We start from the raw sequence: 11,505 nt of genomic DNA, 5'->3' as shown, positions 1-11,505 counted from the left end.
CTAATACTCATAATAGCTCAAGAACAAGTGAAGGTAGGAGACCTTACTTGTGCCCACAAAACCGAAATTAACAATGTAAGGGACATTGTTTTCTTATAAATCTCTTATTTTGTTATGCATGCACTAGATCTAAAGAACAAATAATTAAGAATTAATTAGTTCATTATTAGAGGAGTCTAATAATAGGTAAACAAACCTAACAGCCATAACCGCAATGCTCATCTTTACTTGATTCACCTCGTAATGCGTCATTTCTGCATTAAAACATAAAGTAGCGGCAGTATCGACGTTTCACTAATAAAGGCATATAAATAATATAGTAGGCACAGAAAAGGTATCAAAACAACATGAAAGGAGTTATAAAAGTGTATATAAAAGTGATACATCACCCTTGAAGAGGAAAGTATTCTTGTTAGTCATCTTGTAGAATAGATGAGCAATATTCGATTGTATGCCCCACACCGCCACAATATTCACAATTCATTTGGGGAGGATAGTGTCTAAGAGGAGACCTAGGTTCTTGGACATAGTAGACCTTGGAATGACTAGGTCCGACCTCATTGACATGCTTTAAGTCCCCATGTTTCTTTTCCATTTTAAACTCTTCAAACTTCTTGGTCAAGTCATCCAACTTAGCCTTGTATTCCACTTCTATTTTAGAAGGCCCTTCACTATTGTAGTCCATATCTCTAGCATAACTACTCTCCATCTCGAAATGTTTTGGATCATTTACGTGATTTGAGCGTTGTTCATGTTGTCAAAATTCCACCGGATGCCGCCACGATCATGTCCCGAAACTTTTGTTTCAAGAGTTTGGAAAAAGGTTTGGGTGGTCATCCACTTTGGGATGCCATGGTGTGGACAAGATGAGAGGAGATCTTTAAAACATTCCCAACCTTCACTTAGAGTTTTCATGGGTCTTTGTTTGAAGGTTTGAATCTCATGGCGAATTCTTGCGGTCTTAGATGGTAGGTAGAACTTATTGGTGAAAGCTTTGGACAACGCTTCCCAAGTGGCAAATGTACCCGGCTCATGAGAATTTAACCACTTCTTAGCATTGTCTTTCAAGGTGATAGGGAAAAGCATTAGGAGTATTTGCTCTTCGGTTACCCCATTGTGCTTGATTGAACCCGCTTTCTCCTTGAATGTTGTGAGATGTTGATGGGCATCCTCACTTTTCATCCCATGGTAGACATCTTGTTGCATGTAATTTATCATATGGTGTCGAAGCTCAAAGGTGTTGGGAGCAAGAGCTCCATAATCAATTGCCGAACAAGCCCGATTGGGATATTGTAATATCCCATAGGTTGATCCGCCATATCGTCGTTTACTAGGTTATTTCGTGGAGATTCGGTGGTGTTGGTATGGATGGAGTATTGAGAATGTGTTGGTGAATTTTGTAGTGAGTTGATTGGAGAGTTGTTTGGTGAAAAGGTTGTTTGGTGGGATGTGGAGAGGTGATAGGGTGGAGGAAGAGGGTAGTGTATTTGGATGCTCAATTGTGAAGGTTTGGGTGTTTGGTGGGTTAACCAAAGGTGGAGATCTTTTTATTGCCGATAGAGCTTGTCTTCTTCTTGGCCGAAACGTTTTCTCGATCTCACGATCAAGTGGGAAAAGAGGTCCGATATAGCACCTACTCATGCACTCAACAAAAGATCAAATAGTCTCAATGCAAAGATTGCACTAGGACAAAATGGAGAAACAAACAACAATTAAAAGAACTAAGCCTAGATGAAAAAACAAATAATCCTATCCAATATCACCGTCCCCGGTAACGGCGCCAAAAACTTGTTGTCAAATTTTATATTTATTCCTCACAAGTGTACGAGCTTGTCGTGTGTATGTGAGGGTCGAACCCAAAGGATGGTTATTATGACTCTAGGATTGTTTGTTTAAGATACTAGTTTAGTTCGATATTAGGAAGTGGGTTGGTTTAAGCTAACTACGGAACTGGACTAAAACAATAGAAAGAACGACAAAATGTTTAAGATGGTAAAAGACGATGATTAAGAGAACTAGAATATCAGGTTCACTCATGTAGGGAAGGGGGGACATGAGCATAGAAAGGTAAAACCAAAGAACATATGCAAGAGAAAGACTCGATCTCTCGATGTGAGACTAACCCCTAAAGTAAGATTGATTAAGCCCTCACTTAATTAACCAAACCTTGATTTTAACATGTGTTTCCTAATTACTAGTCAAGCTCTCCCCCAACAAGTAGAAAGATAGATTAAATGCTCAAATTCTCCCTCAAGCATTCTCACAAACACCTTGTGTGCATGATAAAATCAACAAGCAAAGACTCAATAGTTTCATTCTTCCTATGTCTTAATCCTCCCCTACAATTCTACAAGAGATCTCCCTCCATCCTAGTAGGGCACTACTCACACATACTTGTAATAACAAACACAAAAGATGGAGATTTTGGCATGGAATAAGTAGAGAAAATCATGTTTATAAGATAAACTAATCAAGTAACTTAAAATGTAAACAATTGAAAGTTGAACAATAATAAGAGAAGGATTATACCAAATGGAAGACAAAGTTGCAATCTTGGATTAAATAGAAGAATAATCTTCACCAATCTTCAATTTACAACCCAATACTAAATGTAAACAATTGAGAACAACTAATTCTAAGCTAATTTATCAAGTAATTAAGGTTTGATTAAGGAAAGATTAAAACTTGCTTAAGAGAGTTTGCATAAAATTAGGGAAATAATTTTAGATCTAGGGTTGTCTGTCCAAATGATTAAGGGAGGGGGTATTTATAGTTTACACGGAAATTAGGTTGGAAATTACAAGCAAAGTCAAAATGCGGAAGGGAAGTCCTAGCCGGTGGACCGGCCGCCGTTGGTCTGCCCGGCTGGGAGTTCTCTGTAAAAATTAAGGGGAAATCAAGTCATCAGGTGTGATTGGCCGGTGGACCAGCTGCCGGTGGTCCACCGGCTGGGAGTTCACTTTACTTTTCATTTTTATGTTGACTGTCGTCCTTTTTCTTGCACTCCCAGCCGGCAGACCAGCTGCCGATGGCTTGCCCGGCTGGGAGTTCCCTGTAACATTTGCTCTTTTCTTCCTTCTTCTTGTACTCCCAGCCGGCTGACCGGCCGCCGGTGGCCTACCCGGCTGGGAGTTCGCTATAACTTTTCCACCCCTTTTTCCTTGGCTAAGTATAGGGGAGTCCCAACCGGCTGACCGGCCTACCGCCTGGTCACCTCTTATCACCTTTCCATCCTCTTCTCTTCATGCTTAGCTTCTCGAACCGTCTCCCTTGCTCCGATTCCTCTATTTCCGCCCCAAATCCTGCAAGACGGACATAATATCATAGACTAGGGAATCGGGGTACAAAATGCAAGGTAAGATACACAAAACCGACTCAAATGGAGTCGAAATGCATGAAAATAAAGAGGAGAAATGGTGTAAATAAATCATATATCAGATGACTCCACGATGATTTGAAGTGCTTGGCGTCGGAACTTGAAGAATGATTTATTAAATGAAGGAGGGTCGCTTAACTGAATCTTCGTAGACGATTGATTTGATGGAGGGTCGTCAAACTTTCTCTTTTTTGATGATTTGCTCTCCTAGATGACTGCACGATGATTTGAAATGCTTCGATGTCGATCCTTGAAGACAGTTTGATCTTCTTATTTGATGGAACTTTAAAGAAGAATCTGATTTGCATAGGGAAATTGCGCATTTTCTAGACTTTAACTTTTCTCTCTATTTTTCCATCGCATATAAATGAGGATGAGTGGGCTTGGACTTGGAAATCAACTTGACTTAATTAGGTGGATTTGACCCATTTATTGAATTTTACCACTTTAATGAATCGGCTCGGATAAAATAATTGAAATGGACTACTTTAATTAAATTTCATCCATACTAATTACATACATTTTACACAAATATTTAACAGGTCAATATTTTGTCTTTTTGACATCCAATGTGGCACATATACAAAATTTCCGTGCCTACAACGTTACTCATGAATCATAGCATGGTTACATCACTTAAATGTAGAATTAGATATAGTAAAATTTCTTATCTTATAATGTATGCATTGGGTATATGATCAACTCAAATCTCGAATCATATTCGAGCTATCAATTTGATCTTCAGTGCATGTCTTCAGTCAGACTTATCAGACAAAATTGCACCAATTAAGCATGTCTACGCGCAAGTAGAGTTTCTAGTTTTCTATCACCTAATCTCACCAGTTTGTTATATTAACCTTTGCTCCTCATAGAGGTAACGATGAATCAATGACATTACTCTTCGAGCCTCACCGCTTCAGACGAGTACACGGCCTGATCTATGATTGACCTCTGTCCAATCGACCGAAAGGAAACCAAGACACGGGAGTAGAATGTTTGGCAGCCTTGTGGACGTGCTAATCTAAATTAGCTCAATAAACATTGTGACAAAACTTGATCCAGAGTCTTGGAATAACGATTCCTAGGGAATGCGCGAAAAACATCTGAAATAGCTCTCTAACGACCAGTACATCAGCCTGATACAGATAAAATAGACAGGGCTTTCTCTATATCTCTAGCCAAATGACTAAAACAAAATGCAGTAGAATATAAAGAAAAGAGCCTCTTGATTGATAGTGCCAAACCAAACTTTTTCAGAAAGGGAAAATTTGGAACTTCGACATCATACTGTTGGCAATTCACCACAATCACTGATGACAACCCTCTGCCTTGGACGGTCTCCTCTGTCAGTCTCTTGTGTTTCAATGAGCGTAACAATGTCCATACCTTCCAACACCTGTCCGAATACTACATGTCTCTGATCTAGCCACGGTGTCTGCCATTTAAAGAGAACCATCAGAACATTAGAAATAGACTTGTAAAGTATCTTGTATGGCAATTTTAAACTAATATACTGAAAACCACTCATCAGAGAACTCGCCCTGAACACAATTTATATTTTATACTCAGTAGTTACTAAAAAATCTCATTTACAAGGGACATACTATTATACTCTTACTTGGATAGCGGGTAAAGTTTTTTAGGCAAACATATACACGAAGGAAAACAATATACACGAGGGCAAAACAATTGATGCAGATTATAATATAAAACCTATGATCGGAGATCTAAATTCTCAAACATGAAGGGTTTGATGACTAGATGTTTCTTATCTAAACACCATGTCTGCTATTTAACCGGGGAGCAAAAAATACAAAAAGACGATAAATTACACGCACAGGGAGCTCATACATTTCAACAAATATATGCATTTTAGGTTTACCAATAAAGTAGTTTTGGTACTAATAGTGTTCGGACTCGTGTCATGAGTACAATCACTTCATTACTGCACCAGCTAGCTTACCTCACAAATGTCATTCTTTTGGATTATGTAAAACTGAAGCAACATGATTTGAGTCCTATAAATTTTACCTAGCGAGAATTGCCTTGGGTGTACAATTTGCAGCATGAAGGTCTAGACTCTAGATGCATGGAAAAAACCCATGCCTTATATTAATCTGCTCGATAAAGGCTTACTGATCCAACACTAATGGGGTGGAATATTATAAGGGTGTGTTTGGATAGCAAAAGTGGAGGGAAAGGGAGAGGAGCGGGAAGGAGAGAAGAGAAAGGGAGGGAAGGGAAGGGGAGGGGGGGGGGGGGGGGATGAGTGTTTGAATACAATTTCCCTCCAAATCTGGCCTATCGTGGAGAGATTTTGATTTACCTTGGATGAGGAAAAATGGATCCCTCCAAATCCCTCCCCCTTCATTTCCCTCCACCCTTATTTGTTATCTAAACACGGGATTTTAAATCCCTTACTCTCCCTCCCTTTCCTTTCCCTCCAAATCCCTCAATCTAAACACACCCTAAAGAGAATTTATTCCTAGTTGTGCCATATTTCGTGGTCCGCTTCATGACAATGCTGAGAACATTGAAAGACTGATCAGGAGTGATCCCAAATTCCCAAGTGCTGGAAGGCTGTGCACAGAAAAAAAAAAAAAAAAAAAAAAAAAAAAAAAAAAAGAAAAAAGCAGGGTTGGGGTACAGGCAGTTATATTCCGAAGGTGGAGGATTGACGGAATTCTCTCAATGATAGAAAGAGTTAAGAGTCAAGGTTGCCATGAACATTCAACTTCTGACGGAAAAATCATCAAACTCACACGTGTCCAGCAAAAGTTAATGGCTCTTAATGCCGGTCAGTCGGCCGCCATGCAAAAAACGTGACAACCCCTAGAAACCTAAAACAAAGGAAATAGGATTTTACAAGATACTACACCAAAGATGTCCCACCAACATATGTAGCTTAATATAAATCACAATGTAGAGTAGAGTCAGGATCATAAATAGCTTCCATCGTAGATTTAACTTGCCATGAACATTCAACTTCTTTTACATGCCACGACCAATTCTCTTAACTTCTCTAAGTCAGACTTACCCCTCCTATGTTTTATCCCATTTTTTAAATGCTACAAGGCCTACAACCAATTGTATCAACTGCTACAGACTTAACTTTTCATATGTAAAGGAATGCTTATGGTTATGTTATTCGACTAGCACAACACATTAACAACACTTGTCATGATTTGGACATAAAATTTAAGAATCACTGAGCTGATCTTATATTTTAACCCTTTTTAAGTTGTATATAACAGTGTCCACTTCAAGAAATATACTTAAAATAGCGGTGGAAGTTTAAAAAACACGAAAAAATGGAACAATTTCAAAATAATAGTGAAATTGAACTGAAAGTCTGAAACATAGGAGAATTAACAACCCTATTACGGGGATCACAATCAAGTAATCTCACCAAATAAAAATTTGGTAATAACCTACAAGAAAATATAGTAAATAACAGAACATATTTTCCAGATTGGTTATCCAAATGTTTTCAAGTAAATATCCACACCCGAACTAAATAACAAAAAACGTTGGACAGGATATCTGATCCAAAACCTAACTTCAGATATCCAAAATTTCGCATCGGATTTGATAATCAGATTTTTGCTCAGCTCTAGTCCCAAGTCCTAACCAAGAATACAGGATATTGCTGGTCGCTTTTGTTTTTGGGGGGTGGGGTATATTTAGTATGTAGATAAAATGCACTGTAGAATAAGTTACAGGAGGGAAAGTAACTATACAAGCGAAAGAATTAAATTTAAGACGAAGTTATACCGCGACTGTGCAAATAAAAAACTGACTCCCATTGGTGTTGGGGCCTGCATTTGCCATGCTGAGTACTCCAGGTCCAACATGGGATACTGCAGTAACATTCCAAACATTAGAGCTATCCTTAATAGATGACAAAGATTCAAAATACTAAACAGCTGAGCTAAGTATACAAAACATGAACAAATGTCAACTTACAGTTGAAGTTCTCATCCTTAAATGTACGGCCGTAGATGCTTTTACCCCCGGTCCCCTGAAACAAAGCAGTTTCTTTCAGGTGCTTGCTACACAAACTGTAACGGCTAGCACAAAGAATGGAGAAGCAAAGCAGATAAAAAGGAGACGAGGGGGTATTGGAAGGAACTTAGGGAACAAAGAAAGAGATTAGGAAGGACACAAACAAGACGTATTGATTCAGAGAGGGAAGCTTAAAGTACAAATTAATCAGTTGGCCGTATTAATAAATAGATCTATGTCATCCTCTACTGCAAGAGGAGCGAACATACTAACTCATTGTTCCAAGACTCGGGCTGGCATTAACTCATCGATACCATTTTAGCCCAGCAGTGGGTATCAAATAACCATAATCCTCGCGAGGTACAAAAGACTATAATTGAGTACACGAAACCTTACTAAACATACTCTCTTTTAATACACAAGACATAACCATATGTCATAGTAATTTATAGAAATAAGTTAAATGTAAATAACGCTGGGGCTCAGAGAACGTACATTTCCCTTATCAAAGTCTCCTCCTTGAATCATGAATTTCTGGATGACACGATGGAACGCAGAGTCTTTATAACCAAATCCCTTTTCGCCTGAAACCGTAAATTAGTTCAACATCAAGTTTTCCACATTTAATTCATAAGCAACAAAACACATGACGTCTAGTCAAGAGCCCAACCTGTGCACAAAGCTCGGAAGTTCTCAACAGTTTTAGGCACCTCATCACCATACAAGCCTATCACGATTCTCCCAACTAGCTTTCCCACCGGATTTCCAATGCTTATATCAAAATACACCTTATTCGTCACTTTTCCTTGCAATGGTATGTCTTCTGCGTTCTGCAAAGCAGACGATAAGACAGGTTACCAATATGCAGTATTACCTAGTGTCCTAGTCCACAAAAACTAATTTTCAAACACAAAAAAGGAAAATAAGAAAAACCATATTGATCTTTGAAGAACTACTTGCATTGATAATAATTCACAGAGAATTTAGCATTCTTAACTACTTCTCCCTCCATCCCCCAATCAATCAAAGGTAAACAATTGATGATGAGGATGATGATGATGTATTTTACAGCGTCAACAAACTACAGCGAAAATCATGTCACAAACTCACAATTGTGGAAACATGGAAATCTGTGTTACTCGGACACTCCGACACGTGTCGGCGTCCGACACGTGTCGGTGTTTCGGACACGGCTATTTGGGGTGAATTTTCTTGTTTTGTGGTCTAAATTGAAGTGTCGAAGTGTCGAAGTGTCGTGTGGGGACGAATCTAGGATTTATGGAATGGGGGTGACGGGTGTTCAAAAAAATTTATAGCATAAAAAAAAATCAAAATATAATTACTCGAGTAATTCATAATACAATTTACGCTAAGAGCGTGCGGGCAACAAAATGTGCGAGTTCTCTCGAGTTAAAAACTATCTAGTACATCATCATTCTCCATAAGGCGAAAAGTATATTTCTCTATAAATGTAAAAGGCCTTTCAAAGGAAAAAAAAATCAAATTCATTTTTTTTTTTGATGAAATGTAAGAATATATTAAACTAAAAAACCGTCCTAATTACATGGAAAAGACCAACCGGCGGATTGGGCCAACTCCACACTAAACATAGGCCTAGCCCAATACAAAAACACAACCAACAAAAAAACAAATACAACCCACAAATAGAGATGAACCCTATTTTCATTCAACAAAACCAACAATCTCTCACTTTTGTTACTGCCGCAGTGCCGCACTATTCCTTCATCATCCATTTGGAAAATCCTTCACCATTTCCTCTCCAAATTCATTATTCACATAATCGGCTAATTGGCAAATTGTTAATGCTTACTCATTAATTTTCTAAACCTAATTTGGCTAATTGCTTACAATCACTCAACCATAGAACCATTTCAATAATTCTAATTTTCTATCAATCTATTATCCTATGAAGAAAACATCATATTCATTATTCATATAGCCTAAATCCTCAAATAAATTGAGTATAAAGCATACTTTTTGGAGACGGAAAATTTGAGACGGTGATGACTGATGATGTCTGCCGCTTGATTGCTTGAAATATTGGAAATTAGGTATAAGGAATTTGAGAAGATTGAAATAGTGAAAGATATGGGTTGTAATTTGGTTGCTCTGTAGTCTGTATGTGCGTTTCCGTATATGATTTGCAACATCCTTTTTTTTTTTTTTTTTTTTCTATTAACTATTCTATTTTTTTTTTTCTGAAAAATAATGGGGGGTGAGGGTTCACCTTAGTTTGAGGAGGCGCAAGGCACAACGAGGCGATGAGGGGTCAAAGCGATGAGGCGCAAGGCGCAAGGCGAATGCGCACGCCTTTTGAACGCGAGGCGCATCTTTTTTTGTAAGAGCCTCTAAACTAATTCTACACACTAAGCATCACTAAAAACATAGATTCACATCATAAATATATTAAAGGGAAGAAAATTACGTTCTATATCACATATCATTCGTTAAATTAAGCGTTAAATACTTGTACCTAATTAACCATTGTATCCAAAACAGCACATAAGGCAAAAACATAAAGGCAAACTACTCTACAAGTTAAAAATTGAAAAGATAAGAGAGCAATTAAAATTACAAGCAAATGGTAGAGAGAGAAAGTCAAGAGAGGAATTAACAAGTATATAAGCAAGGAGAGAAGAAGAGGGGGAACTGAAATTATAAGAAAGAAAACATGAAAGGAAACAGATGCTTAATAACAGCAGTCAAAGCAAGAGATTTAAAAAAAAAATGTGAAGAAGAAAAAGAGAAACTTGCAGTAGAAAATTGAAAGAAGTAAACGCTGATTAGGTTGTACTTCTAAAAAATTAGGGTTAAAAGAGTGTTATTTTGTAATAAAATAAAACTTTATTAAAAAGGAGTTAGGGTCATGTGCTTGACATGTAACTATTTATGAAACAAAGCTTGTCAGCGCCTCCAGTTAAGAAGGCGCGCCTTTTTGCGCCTAGGGCATCACCTTGAGGCGCTCGCCTTTTAGGGCCTTTTGAACACAGACTCGCCTAGTTGCTGTAATGCCCTAGCATCATCGCCTACCCTCGCCTCGCACCTAGGCGCGCGCGCCTGAGGCGCGCTTTTTTAAACTAAGGGGTTCACCCCATCACCCCCTGTAAATCCGACCCTCGTGTCGTGTCGGACACCGACACGTGTCTGACACGCGACACAGCAGTTAAGTGAAGTGAAGTGTCGGAGTAACATAGTTGGAAATCACTTATCACTCCAACACAGTCAACAGAGCGTTTATGTTTCAATCTGTGGAGTACAAAAACAGTCATCAACACAAAATAATCGCAATTGAAAAGATATTCATTGAACAATTAGTTATCAACTTATTATTACTGTGTTCTGTCTCAATCATTTGTTTACCTTGTACAATATTTGTGACGGCTATTTTAATCAAAGGTAAACATTGCGACGAGGGCGTACTACTAAATAAACAAATTTAGAAAGAAAAAAAAAAAGGAAAAAAGAATAAAGACCTCAGTAGAAGCTCGAACTGAGGGAAGAATGCGACGAGGTACGCGGCGAAGTGAAGAAGGAGAAGAGCACGTGAGTGACAGGTGAGCGAACGAACCAGAAGATGACAAACAAGTCTTGGGAGCAACCATCACCGAAAACGAGGCGTTTCGGTTACCGGAGTTCGCCGGTGCAACGCCGGAAATGGAACAAATATTAACCTGAATTAAGATCGAAAATTATGAAATTAAACGCGCAAAAGCGATATTTAACAGTAAAATAAGGAGTTAATAATAATAAAATAATGATAAATGAGAAGAAAAAGGAATTTAGTACTTACTAGGGTTGCAGCAGATGTCGCCATTGATGATTGAAGGAGAAGGTTGTGTTAGGTAGAATATGCTTTGGAAATGCAGATACACTAGAATGAAAGTGAGGAAGATAAGGAGATTGTGTAATTTTGTCGTGTGAAACTGTACGTTATGGGCTGGGTCATCATTTGGTTCTTATTTGGGCTAGCGGAATAATTACTCTTGTATCGCATTGGGTTTGTTCTTTTTTTTTTTTTTTTTTCTCCCCCGAATACTAAGTCGCTATTACACAGAGAATAGCTACTCCAAGAATATCTTCACGCAAGATTGCTCGAAGCTCCA

General features: G+C 38.3%; 1 protein-coding gene across 1 annotated transcript; it reads right to left on the bottom strand.

Annotated features, from left to right (window-relative positions):
* Positions 1–4,369: 4,369 nt before the first annotated feature.
* LOC141623538 (photosynthetic NDH subunit of lumenal location 5, chloroplastic-like) lies at positions 4,370–11,344 on the bottom strand. Its single transcript, XM_074439640.1, has 7 exons — positions 11,193–11,344; positions 10,876–11,073; positions 8,052–8,211; positions 7,877–7,965; positions 7,343–7,397; positions 7,151–7,236; positions 4,370–4,811 (listed from the first exon to the last, which is right to left on the bottom strand). The coding sequence occupies exons 1-7, from the start codon at positions 11,214–11,216 to the stop codon at positions 4,659–4,661; spliced, it is 765 nt and encodes a 254-aa protein (XP_074295741.1). The 5' UTR covers positions 11,217–11,344; the 3' UTR covers positions 4,370–4,658.
* Between the last annotated feature and the right edge of the window lie 161 nt (positions 11,345–11,505).

This window comes from Silene latifolia, chromosome X (assembly GCF_048544455.1).
Source record: "Silene latifolia isolate original U9 population chromosome X, ASM4854445v1, whole genome shotgun sequence".
NCBI lineage: Eukaryota > Viridiplantae > Streptophyta > Magnoliopsida > Caryophyllales > Caryophyllaceae > Silene > Silene latifolia.
Note: the sequence above shows the minus strand (reverse complement) of the source record. Positions and strands in the feature narration are given on the sequence as shown.

Bases quoted from the DNA above. Each gene is read 5' to 3' on its own strand.
- LOC141623538 (XM_074439640.1), bottom strand. From the start codon at position 11,216: ATGGCGACATCTGCTGCAACCCTA. The intron at 8,212-10,875 runs GTCTTTATTCTT...TCTGCTTTGCAG, and splicing joins CAGTTCGAGCTTCTACTGAG to AACGCAGAAGACATACCATT. The intron at 7,966-8,051 runs GTTGGGCTCTTG...TTACGGTTTCAG, and splicing joins CTTCCGAGCTTTGTGCACAG to GCGAAAAGGGATTTGGTTAT.